Source organism: Aquarana catesbeiana, linkage group LG09 (genome assembly GCF_042186555.1).
Source record: "Aquarana catesbeiana isolate 2022-GZ linkage group LG09, ASM4218655v1, whole genome shotgun sequence".
Classification (NCBI taxonomy): Eukaryota; Metazoa; Chordata; class Amphibia; order Anura; family Ranidae; genus Aquarana; species Aquarana catesbeiana.
This window is the reverse complement of record NC_133332.1, coordinates 256,283,121-256,303,655: the sequence shown is the minus strand read 5'-3', so window position 1 is coordinate 256,303,655 and position 20,535 is coordinate 256,283,121. Positions and strand designations below refer to the sequence as shown.

General features: G+C 43.2%; 1 protein-coding gene across 10 annotated transcripts in view; it reads right to left on the bottom strand.

Annotated features, from left to right (window-relative positions):
- The window catches only part of HUWE1 (HECT, UBA and WWE domain containing E3 ubiquitin protein ligase 1), a 233,851-nt gene that overhangs the window by 27,039 nt on the left and 186,277 nt on the right, over window positions 1–20,535 (bottom strand). For 5 of the 10 annotated variants that reach the window (XM_073600232.1, XM_073600234.1, XM_073600240.1 and 2 more), the window contains 10 exons: window positions 19,060–19,162; window positions 18,077–18,620; window positions 7,454–7,973; window positions 7,183–7,289; window positions 4,838–4,994; window positions 4,560–4,692; window positions 4,249–4,481; window positions 1,159–1,286; window positions 706–787; window positions 446–601 (listed from right to left, as the gene is read on the bottom strand). In XM_073600232.1, coding sequence (XP_073456333.1) covers window positions 446–601; window positions 706–787; window positions 1,159–1,286; window positions 4,249–4,481; window positions 4,560–4,692; window positions 4,838–4,994; window positions 7,183–7,289; window positions 7,454–7,973; window positions 18,077–18,620; window positions 19,060–19,162 — 2,163 coding nt within the window. The remainder of the gene's footprint in view (window positions 1–445; window positions 602–705; window positions 788–1,158; window positions 1,287–4,248; window positions 4,482–4,559; window positions 4,693–4,837; window positions 4,995–7,182; window positions 7,290–7,453; window positions 7,974–18,076; window positions 18,621–19,059; window positions 19,163–20,535) is intronic. The other 5 variants (XM_073600237.1, XM_073600241.1, XM_073600239.1 and 2 more) reach the window with 3 other exon arrangements.

The window sequence follows — 20,535 nt, the reverse complement described above, 5'->3', positions numbered from 1 at the left end:
CACTTTAGTGCTGCCTTCATACAGTTTAGGAATACAGATCTAAATGATAAATAATTTGAATCTAAACAAATATATCTAAATAATTATAAATATAAAACAGATCTAAATCTATAATCTAAACAAATGCAACATCACTTTCTGCAAATTATATTCTTTATAAATATTTTATATGGTCTCAAGTTTTGCATATTTATGTTCTCTCAGACTCCTCAGCGGGTCCCAATACCCTCAAACTGAGGCCATGGCATTAGTTTGAGAGGCTTCTAAGATCATTCAAAATTCATCAACAGGTGCATTTTACCTGCAGGGTACCTGCTTGTGAATTGCTTTAAACAAGTTTTGCACTCCCATAGACTTGAGGAATACAAAAACTGTCCAATGAGAACAAAAGCCCGTTAACACAGGCCAATTTAAAGGAGAGATTGTACAAGATGCCATTTAATACCTAGCACAGCATGTTGGTCATGTGACTCCTCCAGCTCCTTTAAACACTCTCCTAACATGTCCCACAGTTCATCCAAGCTCAGCTGATCACTCAGCAGTGGCAATTCTGGTAACCGCTCATCCTCTTTCTTCTCTGCAGCTTGAGGTCCTTCGGAACCTAGGTGATAAGAAAAGCTCAGAAACCTACAGATGAAGACATTTCCTTCTATGACCTTGCAGACCCACAAACAATCCAGGCCCACCCACTGGTTTCACACTGACCAACTGGCTGAGTATCCTGTGTAGCAGGCGAAGGCTGGTCAACATCCATTGGAGACTCCTCCCTGCGTGCAGAGCCTTCCGCCTAGACAAGACAAAAACAAGTCAGAAGGTGGTTTAATGCTTTGGGAGTGAAAAACAATGGGGCAGGAAGGTGAGCAGGATGATAACCGCATGATAAAGCAGCAACAGCACACAAAAGTCATGCATCAACATATAGCAAATATTTGCAAAGCAAGGTGCTTCAATGCTACTATGAACTGTGGGAAACATGCAAAAGACTAACAAATAACTATGCAGGGTTATTTAATACACAGAAATGTACATGTAATAGACAATCAGTTTGTAAACAAGCAAATTAAAAGCTGAGAAAGCAAAGATCTCAGACATAAAATAAAAAATAGGGAGGAACAAACTAAGGATGGATGTTCTGCCAGCGCCAGTCATCATGCTAACCGTTGCAGTTTGCAGCTGTCTCCGCGCCCTTTGACCCTCACGTACCATTTGTATAATGGCATCAGCCTCAGCCTCCAACTGCTGCACAGCTGCCTGGATGCTGCTAGCAGAGGCCAGACTGGCAGCTCCTGGAAGAAGATGACAACAGTAAGTAAATGCAATCACTATGTTCAAAAAAATAAAAAATAAATCCCAATTATAAAATTCTAGCACGCTTATTAGTAAGCTAGTGTGGAAAAAAAAAAAAAGCTCAACTCCAGGCACATATGAAATGCAAGCATGTAAATCAAGTTATGTATTTATTAAAAACATTTTAAAATACAGCGAACATAAAACTAAACTCTAGTCAATGAAAACGATAACCTCACAAGTTCCACAGTTACCCTATTAAATTAGCAAAAAAAAAAAAAAAAAGTTTTTCAACTCTTGCTGTTTTTGATATATAAAACATTTTAAACCCAAAACCACCACTAGGTTTTCACCTCTGCAATCTGGGGCAGCCATTGGGAGGGGCCATCTTGAATACAGGCATCAGTTATGAAAAAGGAAGTAATCCCATCAATTTAACAGTTCCAAAAAGCATGCCGGGAATGCCAACTGTCACATTGATTGTGCGCTCAACCAAACTGTCAAATCATCCAATGGCTGATGTCATAACTGACCACATGTGCAGCATCATGGCAGTTGAAGATGAAAGAGGAAATGATGGCAGCTTCCTTGGCTGGAAAACGATAGGGGGGTTTACTTCAACTTTAACCACTTCAGCCCCGGAAGATTTTATTTCCTTCCCAGAGCACTTTTTACAATTTGGCACTGCGTCGCTTTAACTGACAATTGCGCAGTCATGCGACGCTGCACCCAAAATTTGCGTCTTTTTTCCCCAAGACTAGAGATTCACCTCTGTGGTTTTTATTTTTTGCGCTATAAATATCCAATGTTAAAAAAACAAAAAACAAATTTCTTCATCAGTTTAGACCAATATATATTCTTCAATATATTTTTGGTAAAAAAAACCCCCAAAAATGCAATAAGCGTATATTGATTGGTTTGCGCAAAAGTTATAGCGTCTACAAACTATGATAAAGATTTATGGCATTTTCATGAATTTTTATTTTTTTTACTAGTAATGGCGGTGATCTGCGATTTTTAGCGGTACTGCGACAGACACATCGGACACATTTTTGGGACCATTGACATTTATGCAGCGATCAGTGCTATAAAAATGCACCGATTACTGTGTAAATGTCACTGGCAGGGAAAGGGTTAACACTAGGGGGCGATCGAGGGGTTAAATGTGTGTTCCCTCACTGTGTGCTCTAACTGTATGGGGATGTGACTTACTAGGGGAGGAGACCTATCGTTGTTCCTACTTAGTAGGAACAAACGATAGGTCTCCTCTGCCCTGACAGAACAGGAATTTGTTTACACACACACAAATCCCAGTGCTGGCGCTAGTGCACGCTATCTATCGTGCCCGCCAGCCATGCGCATCGGGTCCCCTGCCGTGCAGTGGGCGCGCCCTCTGGCAGCCACTAAAGGGAAGGACATACCCATATGGGATTTCACCCAGAAGAGACATTTTGCCGCAGATTATCTGCGTGAGCCGGTCGGGAACTGGTTAAGGGTAGACATTCCTAAAGCCTAGTACACACGATGAGATAGCGCACACAGGACCCAGAAGACCGGGGGGGGGGGTACCGGATGGATCGGAAGTACAGGCTCTACTTCATAAAAAGGTATGTTAGAAGAAGAAAAAAAAAATTTTTGAATATCCTAAAACGAGGGGTGGAGGTGGTCTTTTGTTTAAGACCACCTCTCAAAAGTAGGTGGAACGCCGCTTTAAATGGGCTGAGCAGCTGACAGCCAGCTGAGGAGGAAGATGCTGAATGACGCTGCTCATCTTCTTCTCAGGAAGCAATAACTGCTGCTTTCGGGGAATTGACTGCTTCTGTTGCGCCCTGAGATATAGCTGGAGTTTAAACTACACATTAGCTTTCTATATTCCCATGATTGCTTCATGAATCGTGTATATATATATATATATATATTATATATATATATATATATACACACATATACACATATACACACACACACACACACACACACACACACTGTCTGTCACTTAATAACTGGACGACATGGGGTGGGATTTAATCCAGACCCCTTACAACATAGCACTCCTACCTTTGAAGGTAGGAATGTGAAAGTGTGAAAAAAGGAACGCAGTACACCACCATGTTAGCATGAGGTTTAGCTTTTAAAAATAAAGTTTAATAAATATAGGGTGTGTAAGGTCCACTTCGGTTTTGCTGCAAAATTAAGTACGGATTCCATGAAAGCATCTAACGTAAAACAAATATGTTCATAAAAGACTGCACCAAAATACTGCTCCAAATACTGGTTGCACAAATATGCATAAGGTCTCCAGCACTTCTAGAACGCACATCCACAGCATGTTTGAGCCAGGATAAGCCATCTCAAGAAAGGAGCAGAAAGAGAATGGAGATGTTAACAGAATGCCAAATAAAGCATAAAATGTCAAATGAACCTTCACAATCTGACTGCCTTTTGTTGATTTTGAGCAATTTTGTCTCCTAAACCAAAGGGCGCTAGTCCCACAAGCACTCCTGTTCAGGGTAAAGAAGATGGCAGTCTAAGGATTACATAGGCATGCTTGTTCACCTGCTGCCCCATAAATTTAAAAATCATAAAAAAAAAAAAAAAAAAAAAAAAAAAAAAACACAAACAAAAAAAACCAAACAAAAAAAAAAAAAAAAACATCTTTGGGCACGATATGACAGTCATACAAAATCAAGGGGAAAATCTGTGAATCTATGTAGACAATCCCTTTACAACACAAATGCTATTTTTCTATACCATCTCTACATTCCTCTATTCACTCAAGAAACAAATCTGTCAATGGGTGCAGCTGCAGGTTCTCAAGTTGAGAAAGCCTCAAACATTCCTAAAACTGGTGAAGAAAACTGCAGCACACCAGCAGGAGGGGAGCACCGTTGCATTGAAAACGGAAACAGATTTCCTTTGCTCGAGATAATCACATTGCCTGCTGAATGATGAAGGTCCTACCTAGTCTACTGGTCTGCTTGGCTTTCTTGTTGGCTCTCCTGGTGTCATCTCTGAGCTGGATGATGACCTGCAGCACTCTGAGGAAAAATTTCTGTGTGGAGGTCTTTGATGTCAGCATGGACATTGAGGGTAACTGGAGCTCTCGTCCCCCTAATGGCCGTTTCTGTGATGCAACTATAACAACGTTTTCTGCAATATCAAACCTGGATTGCGAAGACAAAGTGATATGAGATCTGACAGACAAAATGCTATTACCCTGGGTATTGAATAAGCAATTGACAAGCAGTAATCACTCTAGTAACTACACTCACCTGCTTTGCATTTTACCCTTGGCTTTGGTGTTGTGTGGCTGCTCTTCAGGCAACCCATCAGGAGAAAGTACCTCACATTGTACCCTCCTCTGCTGATCAAGGTTATACTCTCGTAATTCAGCTAAGAGAGTGCCTGGTAAAGTGATGAGGCAAGGTTAAATCATAAAAAAACAAACCAAAAAACAAAACAATACACTATTATACACATATATATATATATATATATATATAAATATATAGACATACACACACACATACACTTTTGCTTTATTGCTTACCTATCTGCTTGCATAGGGTGTAGCCCAAATGGTGGGCTCCACTGAGCAGCAGCTTGAGTACAGTGTCTCGTGTTCCAGGATCACCTCTAGACAATTGTAGCAACACATTTGCTGCATCCTCCAAGCCTTCCTCTGAACATGAATGAGATGTCAGCACCTTGAACAAGAGAATATGATGTTAAACAGCATTGGAGGATAAAGCCCTTTCCTCCCAACACCTTTTTTGTCCTTATCCTGCAATGCCATATGTTGCAATTTATAACTCATTTCACTTTGAAATGCTTTTACTTAGACCCCTTTCACACCGAGCCGCCCATAGCGTCGGCGGTAAAACGCCGCTATATTTTTAGCGGCGTTTTACCGGCGCATTTTGGCCGCTAGCACTTTTACTCCCCGCTAGCAGCCGAGAAAGGGTTAAAACCGCCCGCACTGCACCGTAATAGCGGCGTTTTGCTGGTGGTATCCCAGCGCTGCCCCATTGATTTCAATGGGGAGCAGCGGTGGAGGAGCGGTAAACACACCGCTCCAAAGAAGCTGCTGACAGGACTTTTCCTGACGTCCTGCCAGCGCATCGCTCAGGTGTGAAAGCCCTCGGGCTTTCACATTGAAGACAATGCTACAGCTGGTTGAGGGCGGATTGCATGCGCTATTTTTAATGCTAAAGCGCCTGCAAAACGCCCTCGGTGTGAAACGCGTCTTAGTTTTTTTTTGCTAAACTATTTCTTGATCTCCCAACTCCACTGCAGGCATAGATGAATAACCGCCCCAGCCCTCAACAAAAGCATCCTCACATCCCCTTGTAATGTAGACAAATATACGGGAGCCATATGACCAAGTCTATCAGAGTGCACTGGACTTTAAAGGGTATGTAAACCCTAGAGAATGAACTTCTTGTAGCTTGGTCAATTATTCGGTTATATATACACTGTGCCATTAAAAAAAAGTGTTGTGGGAGTCCAAAATCATATTTTTTGATCCTTCCAGATACTGTGTCAGATAATAATACCCTGTGCTTGCTGCCTGTGCTGCACTCTTACTTGTTACATTGTTCCAAGCCATCCCTGAACAGTACAGAAAACGGTACCTCATTGCAGTTCTGTAATAGGGTGACAATTCTGCTCCTCCATAAACACAGTGAGTGAGCATTGTTACCCTATGACCGGGTGAAAATAAAGGGGAAAAAAGCCTGAAAGAGAAAACAAATGCAGCCACCAGGTCCAAGAACTGGTGAGCTGCAACACACTACATACACTTGTATCTATAAATTACATAATCCAATGAAGCCCCATCTCAACACATTTTATGTACGTCGGTCAGAATTATCTGCAGGTGCCACCAATTTTTAATCATTCGTAGTTTTGTGAGCATCTGGCCAGTATTATTCAAGTGTCTTCCGTTTTCAGAACATCACAGAGGAATAAAATGCTTAAAAGCGGAGCTCTGCCAAAATTTTTTTTTTTTTTTATTTTAAAAGTCAGCAGCTACAAATACTGCAGCTGCTGACTTAAAACATGGACACTTACCTGTCCAGGGTGCCCGCGATGTCGGCACCCGAGGCTGAACCGTCTCTCGGTCCTCGGGTGCTGCCGCCTCCATCTTATGTAAGGGAATCAGGAAGTGAAAGCTTGCGGCTTCACTTCCCGGTTCCCTACTGCTCATGCGCGTGTAGCGCAGCACAATACGGATGGTCCCTGCTGTCTCTGGGACCCGTGTGTTTCCCAGCAGATGGGGGGGGGGGGGGGGGGGGGGGACACGGACAAGTGGCGTAAATACCCGCAGACTCTGCGGATATCTACGCTGGAGGTGGGTGCAAATACCTGTAACAGACAGGTATCTGCACCCCCCTGAAAGGTGCCAACTGTGACACCAGAGGGGGGGGGAGGAATACGATGAGCGGAAGTTCCACTTTTGGGTGGAACTCCGCTTTAAAGGCTTACTTTGTAATTATAGCTAGAGGGTATTTAAAAAAAGGAGCTCCAGTCTGGGCACAAAAAGAAAAGTTAGCAGCTACAAGTACTGTAACTGCTGACTTAATATAAGGACACTTACCTGTGTGTCCGCAGGGAGGGGGGGTAGGAAGAGAGCGGAAATACTCAGATTGCGGGGCGATCTTGCCTGGAATTGGGAGCGGGTACCTGTCAAAACTAGGCACCCGCTCACCCCCCTCCTCCCTAAAGTGCCAAATGTGGCAGCGGAGTGGTGGAAGGTGTGAAAAAGCAAAGCTTGCCCCTTTTGGGTGGCACTCCGCTTTAATTAGACAGAGCTGTACAAATTACTAATTTGCCATTCTTTGAAAAAACAGTATATCTTCTCAATGTTCATACATCTCCACAATGGCTTCTTACCTCAACAGAAAGCTGTAACTGTTTTTCTGTGAGCCCAGCAGCTGCCATCTTGTCAAGCACATTGAACTCGCTCGCCTTTACTGCAGACTTGATACTTTTCATCACACCTTTACAAAAGGCAAGAGAAAAAAAAAAAAAAAAGTTAAACATAATCTCACAGGTACCTTTCTACACTCTTATTTGATAAACCAGGATTCTTGGAAAATTTACAATGGAATGATGACCTCAAGGTTGCACAAACCTAGTGTATGGAAGATAAAGTCATACTCACTTGATACTACACTTGGGTTGATGACTGCCGGCACAGATACAGCAGGTACAGGGAGAGGTACTGGTGCAGTTGCAGGGGTGGGGGCAGGTGCAGGTGTGATTGCATTGCTTTGATTAGTCACACCATCAGACAATTTGTTATCTGGCAAGGCAATTGAAATAAGGGAGAGGAGTCTAAGCAGTTTTTCTGTAAGCAGCGAACTCCGTCGAATGACGGGGTGAGACAACATATTCATGAGCTGTCCCAATGGGGAGGCCTCCAAACTGCACTGCAAACTTTCCGCTTCTGCTCCAGAGCTCACAGGCAAAGACTTTACTGAGGTTTTCCCCTTCCGGCTCACATTCATGTTGTCTAATTTAACTAACAAGTCCCAGAAGTCTGTAGAAATATTGCTGGGCCCACTGTTGCTAGACGGAGTAACACAAGGGCTACAAGTCACTTTTATATTCCTCTCCTTATTGTCACTGTTTTCTACATTGCACTCTTTGGTCCTCTGCTGTGTGAAATGGCTGGGGAACACCTACAAAAGAAAAATAAGGTGTCAGAACAGCACATAATTCTTAAATATTCTAATACAAAAAACATTTGAAGAGACTGGTCAGCAGACAGTTTATTTCAACAACAATCTTTCAAAACGTTTATGGGAATTGATGCAAGTCATGGGTGCTCAACCAGTGGCCCTCCAGCTGTTGCAGAACTAATAATCTCATAAGGCATTGCTAGGCTGACAGTTACAAATATGACTCCCAAAGACAGAGGCATGATGGGACTTGTATTTCCACAACAGCTGGAGGGCCACAGGTTGAGCACCCATGATAAGTTATTTACGTGTCAAAGCTTCCTTCATGTAGACATCCAATAACCCCAAGACTGCTACTGTATTATCAGCAGCCCAAGCAGACTCACAGCTGTCAAATGACACAATACAGCATCCCCTTTGTTCCTCCTCAGCAGTAACATATAGAGCATTAAGTAGTAAGGCAAGAAAGCAGGCCCAGCACAGAGTAACTATAAATTCCCAAAATAGGAGAGGACTGCGACCGGCAAGGACTGTGCTAGGGAATGCACTCTTCCTAAATTAGTTAAATCTTTTGGCCTTTGCTTTAGGCTCATTTGTACTGTTAAATCAAACCCTTAGCCCCAATTCACATCGGTGCGACTTGTCATGCGATTAACCACTTGAGGTCCGGGCCATAGCCGAATGACGGTTACAGTGCGGACCTCAATCTCCGGGAGGACGTCATATGACATCCTCCCCTATGCACGCGCGCGGTGTGCGCGCTGTGATCACCGAGTCACGGAGACTCGGATGATCACATATCCGAGTAAGGGGCCGTTCCCGGCCCCTTACCATGTGATCAGCTGTCAGCCAATGACAGCTGGTCACATGATGTAAACAAAAGCTCGGTGTTCGGTTTCGTTTTCTCTTCACGCTGACAGCGTGAGGAGGAAAAAAAAGCCGATCACCGGCTTATGTCAAAGGGACATCGGTCCTGAAGAGGAAGTAGGCACAGATGCCTCATCTGTGCCTCCAAGTGCCATCTGCCAGTGCCCACAAGTGCCATCTGCCAGTGCCCACAAGTGCCATCTGCCAGTGCCCACAAGTGCCATCTGCCAGTGCCCACAAGTGCCACCTATCAATGCCCACAAGTGCCACCTATCAATGCCCACAAGTGCCACCTATCAATGCCCACAAGTGCCACCTAGCAGTGCTGCCATCAATCAGTGCCCAACACTGCCACCCATCAGTGCCCATAACTGCCACCTATCAGTGCCCATAACTGCCACCCATCAGTGCCCATAACCGCCACCCATCAGTGCCCATAACCGCCATCCATCAGTGCCCATAACCGCCACCCATCAGTGCCCATAACCGCCACCCATCAGTGCCCATAACCGCCACCCATCAGTGCCACCTATCGGTGCCCATCAGTGCCGCCTCATCAGCGTACATCAACGAAGGAGAAAAATTAACTGTTTGCAAAAATTGGTAACAAAATATAAAAAAAAATATAATTTAAAAAAAAAAAAATTCTGTCTTTTTCAATTTTTTTTAACAAAAAATAAAAACCGTAGAGGTGATCAAATACCATCAAAAGAAAGCTCTATTTGTGGGAAAAAAAAATGATAAAAATGTCATTTGGGTACCGTGTTGTATGACCGCGCAATTGTCATTCAAAGTGCGACAGCGCTGAAAGCTGAAAATTGGTCTGGACAGGAGGGGGGTTTAAGTGCCCAGTAAGCAAGTGGTTAAACAGTTTAAAGTTGCACCCCATATGAGCCTATTGAACCGTTCAAATCAGTGCGACTCCAACTTGCACCAATTTTGAAAAAGGTTCCTGCACTCTTTTTGGCGAGTTCATGTACAACTTGCATAGACACATGTGCATGCAGTTGCACAGATATCAACAAGCTGAACATGAAACCGTACTGACCAGCGGCTTTGAAATCACGCTGAAGTAGTGCGTTTTCAGCGTGAGCTGGTCTTACTCAAAAACTATCCGATTTAAAAATTGCTAGCAAGTTCAGAGACAAATGGCAAGTGATTAAAATAATATTTTTAATTAAGCTGCAAGTAAGCAATCGATTTAATACTTGGTTTTTCTGTGATTTTTCTTGATTTAAAGCGGAGGTATGCCCCCAAAAAACAAATAAATGCCAGCAGCTACACATACTGCAGCTGCTGGCTTTTAATAATAGGACACTTACCTGTCCTGGAGTCCAGCGATGTCGGCACCACAGCTGATATTTCCATCAGCTGTCGGGTTCTGCAGCCACCATTGCTGGTATTAGAACCCGGCAGTGTAGCCTTTCGGGCCCCCCGGAACCCTACTGCGCATCCATGAGGCCCCGCTCCTCTCTCCTACTGGCCCGGCGGGAGGGGGAGGAGGAGGGAGCCCCGTAGTGATGTCATGGGCCGCGGCGCGGACTCCCAGAAGTGGGAAAAAGATAACCGTCAAAGATAGTTATCCTGTCCCCCCTCCCCCCCAAAAGGTGCCAATTGTGGAAATGAGTGGAAGTTTCGCTTTAAGTTGGTGAAAGGGCTTCTTTAACAGCATCACAAATAAGGAAACCGAAGTCTTTCAGTCTAAATTACAGTAGGAAATGTTATGCCATATACACATCTAAACTACGCATTGTGCTTGAGATGTGTCCAGATACTAACAGATCAGAACAGTCACTCCAGAAAGTTTTTTTTTTTTTTAGGACCAAACATTCCATTATTGATATGCTCTTCAAGCATTAAAACCATGTAGTATGATGAAGGGAGGCAGGCTTCCTCCAGCTGATTAATTTTCCTGGGACAGATGAGAAGTCCCTTCTGCAGATTTATCTGCTGCTGTACAGCCCAAAAGGGAAGAAACATTTCTTTGTGTCCATACTTCTGTAGGTAGCAGATGTTTCACCAAAAAGAAATGTAAATTTCCCCAATGGGCCAGAAGAGAAAATCGATTTCACCAGCATCACCCTTTTTTAGTAAAATATGCCGTCAAGGCATATTCATAATAGCTTTCCTATATAACTTACTGTTAAAGCCAATCAGATTTTCAACAAGCAAATTAAAGCGGTATTAAACCCAAAAGCAAACATATTGCAGTTTACTAATTCTTATATGTGATGGCTACATTAGTTTTTTCTTTTTTAGGCTCTCTGACCCGGTGATCTGGCCAATAAATCTGTTTTCAAAAGAATAAGCTCTCTTGCAGATGCAACAGTTAGAGGCATGAGAATTTTATGTAAATCCTTTATCCCAAAAGGAATAAAAAAAAAAAAAAAAAACTGTGGATGTAAATGCTTGTAAAGTGTGAGCAGGAGTTAGGCTTAAATGTTTTAGTGCATCTAAATCTGCTAGTACATGTAACACTCCCCTCCCCCCCCCCCCCCCAAGATTAACAAAGCTGCTGACCAAAAACGTGTTCTTTGTGCTCCTTCATCCAGTGGGGACACTCGTATACAGATAGTGTTTTACTGGCCAGATCATCAGGTGAAAACAGAAAGCCTTACAAGAAAGAAAAACGAATGCAGCCACCACATCTAATGATTGGCAAGCTGCAATGTGTTACAATTTTGGGTTTAATACCACTTCAAGCGAAACGTGTCAGCAGCATGGCCTGTTTGGAGCCCAGGCTGAGGTTGCCACTCTGACACTAACCACAGGACGAGATGAATGTGCAGCTTTAGGGATTACCTCCTCCCTTTTCCTTAAAGGAATCATAGGCCCTGAGATATAAGCTCATACATTCAGTTAAAGTGTTACTAAACCCAGGACCCTGCATTCACTATATCTGGTCTCACACAGTGGAAATGCAATTATTTTAGTAAATATATACTGCTAAATGCTTTTTCTTGTCAGCAGTATATAGCAGTCCTGTGACTTCTATCAGTGTCTGGTTAAAGCTTGTAAAAGGAGATTTCATTTTACTCTGACTGTACTATGAGGCTGCAGGGCACCTCTGACCGTCTGGACAGTGCTGATTGGCCCTGTGCTGATCACATTCACCTTCCTAAGAAAAAAAAAACAAAAACTCTCTAGCCATACACGCCAAACTGAGCATGTGCAGTGTGACGCCAAAGGCTCTGTTATCAGGAGCATAGTTAGGGGACTGTGGAAGAAGAGGATCAGAGAAAACAGGATCAAACTGCCTTTTTACACAATGCAGTGGATTAACCCCTTAGGATGCACAGTGAGTATAACAAGCAAGCTTTATAACATAAACAAACTGATTTTCACAGCTGTGGGTTCAATAACACTTTAACCACTTGCCGACCGCCTCACGACGATATACGTCGACAGAATGGCACAGGCAGGCAGAATTACGTACCTGTACGTGATCTGCCTCCCGCGGGCGGGGGGTCCGATCGGAACATCCCCCCCCCCCCCCCCGATGCCCAAGACGGTCGGCGTTTGTCCCCCGGCGATCGGAGGTGAGGGGGAGGCCATCCATTCATGAGCCCCCCCCCTCGTGATCGCTCCCAGCCAATGGGATCATTCCTCTGCTGCTGTATGCTAAACAGCAGCAGAGGAAATGATGTCATCTCTCCTCGTCTCGGTATTTTCCGTTCCGGCGCCGAGGAGAGAAGACATCGATGTGAGTGCACAACACACACAGTAGAACAAGCCAGGCACACATTATTACACCCCCCCCCCCCCCCCGTCACACTGACACCAAGCAGTTTTTTTTTTTCCTGATTACTGCATTGGTGTCAGTTTGTGTGGTAGGGCAGTTAGTGTTAGCCCCTTTTAGGTCTAGGGTACCCCCCTAACCCCCCCTAATAAAGTTTTAACCCCTTGATCACCCCCCCGTCGCCAGTGTCACTAAGCAATCGTTTTTCTGATCGCTGTATTAGTGTCACTGGTGAAGCTAGTTAGGGAGGTAAATATTTAGGTTTGCCGTCAGCGTTTTATAGCGTCAGGGACCCCCATATACTACCTAATAAAGGTTTTAACCCCTTGATTGCCCCCTAGTTAACCCTTTTACCACTGATCACCGTATAAGTGTTACGGGTGACGCTGGTTAGTTCGTTTATTTTTTATAGTGTCAGGGCACCCGCCATTTATTACCTAATAAAGGTTTAGCCCCCTTATCGCCCTGCGGTGATATGAGTCGCCCCAGGCAGCGTCAGATTAGCGCCAGTACCGCTAACACCCACACACGCAGCATACGCCTCCCTTAGTGGTATAGTATCTAAACGGAAAAATATCTTATCCGATCAGATCTATACTGGCGTCCCCAGCAGTTTAGGGTTCCCAAAAACACAGTGTTAGCAGGATCAGCCCAGATACCTGCTAGCACCTGCGTTTTGCCCCTCCGCCTGGCCCAGCCCACCCAAGTGCAGTATCGATCGATCGCTGTCACTTACAAAACACTAAAACGCATAACTGCAGCGCTCGCAGAGTCAGGCCTGATCCCTGCGATCACTAACAGTTTTTTTGGTAGCATTTTGGTGAACTGGCAAGCACCAGCCCCAGGCAGCCTCAGGTTAGTGCCAGTACCGCTAACACCCACGCACGCACCCTACACCTCCCTTAGTGGTATAGTATCTGAACGGATCAATATCTGATCCGATCAGATCTATACTAGCGTCCCCAGCAGTTTAGGGTTCCCAAAAACGCAGTGTTAGCGGGATCAGCCCAGATACCTGCTAGCACCTGCGTTTTGCCCCTCTGCCCGGCCCAGCCCACCCCACCCAAGTGCAGTAATCGATCACTGTCACTTACAAAACACTAAACTGCAGCATTCGCAGAGTCAGGCCTGATCCCTGCGATCGCTAACAGGTTTTTTTTGGTAGCGTTTTGGTGAACTGGCAAGCACCAGCGGCCTAGTACACCCCGGTCGTAGTCAAACCAGCACTGCAGTAACACTTGGTGACGTGGCGAGTCCCATAAGTGCAGTTCAAGCTGGTGAGGTGGCAAGCACAAGTAGTGTCCCGCTTCCACCAAGAAGAAGACAAACACAGGCCCGTCATGCCCATAGTGCCCTTCCTGCTGCATTCGCCAATCCTAATTGGGAACCCACCGCTTCTGCAGCACCCGTACTTCTCCCATTCACATCCCCAACCAAATGCAGTCGGCTGCATGAGAGGCATTTTTATGTCCTCCCGAGTACCCCTACCCAACGAACCCCCCCAAAAAAGATGTCGTGTCTGCAGCAAGTGCGGATATAGGCGTGACACCCGCTATTATTGTCCCTCCTGTCCTGATAATCCTGGTCTTTGCATTGGTGAATATTTTGAACACTACCATTCACTAGTTGAGTATTAGCGTACAACACTGCACAGACTAGGACACACTTTCACAGGGTCTCCCAAGATGCCATCGCATTTTGAGAGACCCGAACCTGGAACCGGTTACAGTTATAAAAGTTAGTTAGAAAAAAAGTGTAAAAAAAAAAAATATATAAAATAAAAAATAGTTGTCGTTTCATTGTTCTCTCTATTGTTCTGCTCTTTTTTACTGCATTCTATTCTGCAATGTTTTATCGTTATTATGTTTTATCATGTTTGCTTTTCAGGTATGCAATTTTTTATACTTTACCGTTTATTGTGTTTTATTGTTAACCATTTTTTTGTCTTCAGGTACGTCATTCACGACTTTGAGTGGTTATACCAGAATGATGCCTGCAGGTTTAGGTATCATCTTGGTATCATTCTTTTCAGCCAGCGGTCGGCTTTCATGTAAAAGCAATCCTAGCGACTAATTAGCCTCTAGACTGCTTTTACAAGCAGTGGGAGGGAATGCCCCCCCCCCCCAACCGTCTTCCGTGTTTTTCTCTGGCTCTCTTATCTCAACAGGGAACCTGAGAATGCAGCCGGTGATTCAGCCAGCTGACCATAGAGCTGATCAGAGACCAGAGTGGCTCCAAACATCTATGGCCTAAGAAACCGGAAGCTTAGATTTCGCCGGATGTAAACAGCGCCATTGGGAAATTGGGAAAGCATTTTATCACACCGATCTTGGTGTGGTCAGATGCTTTGAGGGCAGAGAAGAGATCTAGGGTCTAATAGACCCCAATTGTTTAAAAAAAGAAAAAAAAGAGTACCTGTCACTACCTATTGCTATCATAGGGTATATTTACATTCCCTGAGATAATAAAAATGATTAAAAAAAAAAAAAAAATGAAAAGGAAGTTTAAAAATAAGATAAAAAATCAAAAAAATAAGAAAGAAAAAGAAAAAAGCACCCCTGTCCCCCCCTGCTCTCGTGCTAAGGCGAACGCAAGCGTTGGTCTGGCGTCAAATGTAACCGCGAAGGTCAGATCAGAGGGTAGTAATTTTGGCAGTAGACCTCCTCTGTAAATCTAAAGTGGTAACCTGTAAAGGCTTTTAAAAATATATTTATTTTGTTGCCACTGCACGTTTGTGCGCAATTTTAAAGCATGTCATATTTGGTATCCATGTACTCGGCCTAAGATAATCTTTTTTATTTCATCAAACATTTGGGCAATATAGTGTGTATTAGAGCATTAAAATGTTAAAAAAGTGTGTTCTTTCCCCAAAAAATGCGTTTGAAAAATCGCTGCGCAAATACTGTGTGGAAAAAAAAAAAAAAAGAAACACCCACCATTTTAATATGTAGGGCATTATATAATGTGTGGGGGTTCAAAGTAATTTTCTAGCAAAAAAAAAAATAAATTTTTTTTTCATGTTAACAAAAAGTGTCAGAAAGGGCTTTGTCTTCAAGTGGTTAGAAGAGTGGGTAATGTGTGACATAAGCTTCTAAATGTTGTGCATAAAATGCCAGGACAGTTCAAAACCCCCCCCAAATGACCCCATTTTGGAAAGTAGACATCCCAAACTATTTGCTGAGAGGCATGTCGAGTCCATGGAATATTTTATATTGTGACACAAGTTGTGGGAAAAAGACAAAATGTTTTATTTTTTTTTGCACAAAGTTGTCACTAAATGATATATTGTTCAAACATGCCATTGGGCATATGTGAAATTACACCCCAAAATACATTCTGTTGCTTCTCCTGAGTACGGGGATACCACATGTGTGAGACTTTTTGGGAGCCTAGCCGCGCACGGGACCCCGAAAACCAAGCACCGCCTTCAGGCTTTCTAAGGGTGTAAATTTTTGATTTCACTCTTCACTGCCTATCACAGTTTCGGAGGCCATGGAATGCCCAGGTGGCAAACCCCCCCCCCCCCCCCAAATGACCCTATTTTGGAAAGTAGACACCCCAAGCTATTTGCTGAGAGGTATAGTGAGTATTTTGCAGACCTCACTTTTTGTCACAAAGTTTTGAAAATTGACAAAAGAAAAAAAAAAAAAAAAAAAAAAAAAAAAAAAAGTTTTTTCTTGTCTTTCTTCATTTTCAATTCCACATGTGCCCATGGCCTGTGTGAGCAATATATCATTTAGTGACAACTTTATGCAAAAACAAAACAAAACAAAAAAAACCTAATTTGTCTCTTTCCCGCAACTTGTGTCAAAATATAAAATATTCCATGGACTCAACATGCCTCTCAGCAAATAGCTTGGGGTGTCTACTTTCCAAAATGGGGTCATTTGGGGGGGTTTGTGCCATCTGGGCATTTTATGGCCTTCAAAACTGTGATAGATAGCAAGGAGTGAAATAAAAAATTTACGCCCTTAGAAATCCTGAAGGCGGTGATTGGTTTTCGGGGCCCCGTATGCGGCTAGGCTCCCAAAAAGTCCCACACATGTGGTATCCCTGTACTCAGGAGAAGCAGCTGAATGTATTTTGGGGTGCAATTCCACATATGCCCATGGCCTGTGTGAGCAATATATCATTTAGTGACAACTTTTTGTAATTTTTTTTTTTGTGTCATTATTCAATCACTTGGGACAAAAAAAATTATTATTCAATGGGCTCAACATGCCTCTTAGCAATTTCCTTGGGATGTCAACTTTCCAAAATGGGGTCATTTGGGGGGGTTTTGTACCGCCCTGCCATTTTAGCACCTCAAGAAATGACATAGCAGTCATAAACTAAAGGCTGTGTAAATTCCAGAAAATGTACCCTAGGTTGTAGACGCTATAACTTTTGCGCAAACCAATAATTATACACTTATTGACATTTTTTTTTTACCAAAGACATGTGGCCGAATACATTTTGGCCTAAATGTATGACTAAAATTGAGTTTATTGGATTTTTTTTAGAACAAAAAGTAGAAAATTTCATTTTTTTTCAAAATTTTCGGTCTTTTTCTGTTTATAGCGCAAAAAATAAAAACCGCAGAGGTGATCAAATATCACCAAAAGAAAGCTCTATTTGTGGGAAGAAAAGGCGCAAATTTCGTTTGGGTACAGCATTGCATGACCGCGCAATTAGCAGTTAAAGCGACGCAGTGCCAAATTGTAAAAAGTGCTCTGGTCAGGAAGGGGGTAAATCCTTCCGGGGCTGAAGTGGTTAATTGGACACTGGCAAGGCTTTGCAAAACACCCCCCCCCCCCCTTGGTGCCTCCCCTGTAACTCTACACTACTCTGTGAATCCTCAGTTTTGTAGCAAGCAATGCAGAGTAAGGTATGGAAGGGTGGTCTGTGTCCATTACTGTAATCCAAGATATCAAATTTACAGGCCAATTCAAAATTCCTCTTACTTGTACAATACAGAACACAGGAAAAAGTATTCCCTGGGACATGCCAAGAGGCCGCATATGTGCATTCAGCCATTGTAAAGAGGTTAAACAAGGGAGCACAAAGCCATAGGCCTTTCAAAAAGCATAAAAAAAAAAAAAAAAAGGCCAAAACCTGACCGGACTGAGTGTAAATAATACCTTACTTCACACAGAGACCACCCTCTTGGCCTCACCTCCGGAACTAGGGATGTGCTACAATGACATCAGTGGAAAAGCTTTGTGCATGAAGTAGGCACATAAAAAACAAGTGAGGATTACCTACTTTATTGTAGTTGACCTATATGCTTAACCAATTTTTTGCAGTAAAAATGCACCTGTCCTTTAAAAAGAAGAAAAAAAAAAAACCCAACACCCCCCCGCCCCCCCCAAAAATATAACCCAAAACATTTTCTCAGTATGTGATGTCCATTTCGTTTTCTCGGAGAAAAGACTACCAAAACAAATGGAAAACTATATTCAGACATGTTTTTCTAAAGCATCATATATTCTATTTTTTCAACCACATTTCCACTTACCTTGGCCAACTGTATAAGCGTGTCCAACACATGCCTGCACACCACAGGGGCAGCCTGAGGGTGGATATGAACAGTAGAGCCACAAGCAGCATGCTTCTCTGTGTGCTTGCGTCCCAATGACCTCTGGATTTGGAATATGTTTGTTCGGCATCCAAGGGCAGCATCCATTGAAACAGAGAGCCAAGAGAGCTGATTGGAGTTTTTGGATTCCATTTTGTGCAGCAGTTCTAAAGGACGATTATCGTGGCTGGAAGAACAAGCCTTGGCAGCACCCCTTTTATCAGGGCCACTTAAAGAACTCTTGGGACTCTCTATGCAGAGTTCACTCTCACTGCTGCGTTGCAGGATTGACAGAAGGCTTTTGATAACCCAGTTTCGGGTTTGTGCATGGTAGCAGAGGTTCCTCAAGACTCTGTGCAAACGGCTGGTGTTAAGTTTTGGCTCATCTACAAAGAGCAGTACAAGCAAACATGAGAGAGCTTCATGATCCAACAAAAGTCGCCCTCTTAGTCTGAGCAAACTGTCCACATTACTGCCTGCAGGCCTAGAAGGAGAGAGAAAGGGTTAGTGAACTTTCACCTATTAACAAGTGTTAACAGTTTGGGGAAAGGACAAGACCTCTAAACGTTAGTTAACCCAAAAAAAAAACAAAAACAAAAAACCACACAATTTGTTTGGCAGGTAAAAACTCATATATATATGCATTTAGCTGTTGGCCTGCAGTTCAGCTTGAAAGTAAACCTGTCATGACGGTAATATAAAGGCTGCCATTGTAGGCTTTTTCTGAAGGAGCTAGTTGACTGACTTCTTACAAGAATCCAGCTTGGCAAAATAATAATATCCTAGGTCTAATCAGGGCAAATTAGAAATACACATGTACTTTTAAATGAACTAATGATCAGCTATTTTTTTCTAGAGTTTAAACAAAAAAGGGATACAACCTGCAGCAAACCCAGTGATCAGCATGATCAAGTTACCCTTACCTTGTGTGGGTACTGCTGTTTCCCATCTGGAAGGTGCTTCCTCTCTGCACTGCCAGCCGTGTATACTGAACTCCTCGGTTTCCACTTAAGCGACTTGTAAATGCTAGAAAGACAATTAAAAGGCAGTCATTTTTTCATTCTAAAACTAGTAGTTTTTTTTTTTTTTTTTTTAGTCAAAAAAAGCACTCTATGAAGGACAGGCAGATGATAGGTCTGCTTGGCTTCCCATTACTCCTCGGTAAATTATGTACATTCACAGCCATGGCACTGATTGAACCCTAAAGGGGAGTCACCGATAGACCAGTGTAGGAAAGCCGTTTGCTGAATGCTGATTGGCAAATTTAGCTACTTTGACAACTACATTGCTCAAGCTTGAGGTGATGGCAGCCATCATCAAGATCCTGCAGTGCATTGAAAGGAAAGATTTTCCTGTATTTAACAGCAGAGTGGATATTCACCATTCCAGAGCCAAACTGATCTTGGATGCATTGACAGATTCAAGTACTCTTGACATTTGTCCCATACCAACAGGAAATTGCGCTAAACATCTCTAGAGTGAAAGTGGGCATAGAAGACCACATCAAAAAGGTAGCTATGAACTTCACCAGCACTTTCATGCAAGTCCAAACCAAGGAACTTTCCAATGATCTGACCTCTGAAATGTGTACTGTCTTGCTGGACATTCGCAGTCAGTTTCTGAGCCAATAAAAGCCAGCTGTTTCGGTACCCCACAATAGATTCCCAAGGTTCTCAACAAACTCAAAACCAGAGGCAACACCTTTCTGAACACCCTGGATTTTTGTATGTTCAGGAACTTGTCGAGACCCTTGCAGTCCAGAATGAGCTGTAGGTTTGGCTTGGAAACTGAACAGTTTAGAATAAGAGAGGCTAAGTGGTTAGTCAGTCGGATTAAATACCAACCATGGCATTAAGAGCATTTTGCATATTCTTCCTATGCGGGTCTCTTTCCACATTCCAAAGACATGCATGTAGGGCAATTGGCTCCTGTCTAAATTGGCCCTAATATTTGTATAAATGTGAATTAAAGACATTAAATTGTAAGCTGTTTGAGGGCAGAGACTGATGTGAATGTACAAAATATATGTAAAGAACTTAGTAAATGGTCAGTTAAATAGTTACATTCAGTGCTATATATAAATACCACTAATAAAAAAAAAAAGCCTTGAGAACACTCTTTACCAGCGCCGATGTGATGACCCCTTTTAGTTATTCCAGGGCCAAAAACAAAACTGCACTTCAAGATGCTTTAGAGTGCATACACTATAGAAGAGGAAAGCAGTCATCTGTAACCTAGGTCCACCCCCAGACATCCCTTCACTTGCACCAATGCAGGTTCTCCTTCACAAAGAGGATGGATTTGCACCCAGAAACGGTGGCCGGGGGGGGTCCAGTTCTTACAGAACTGAGGCATCGTGAGACTTTGCTTGGAGCCCAGGGCTGGCTGCTTATGCTCTA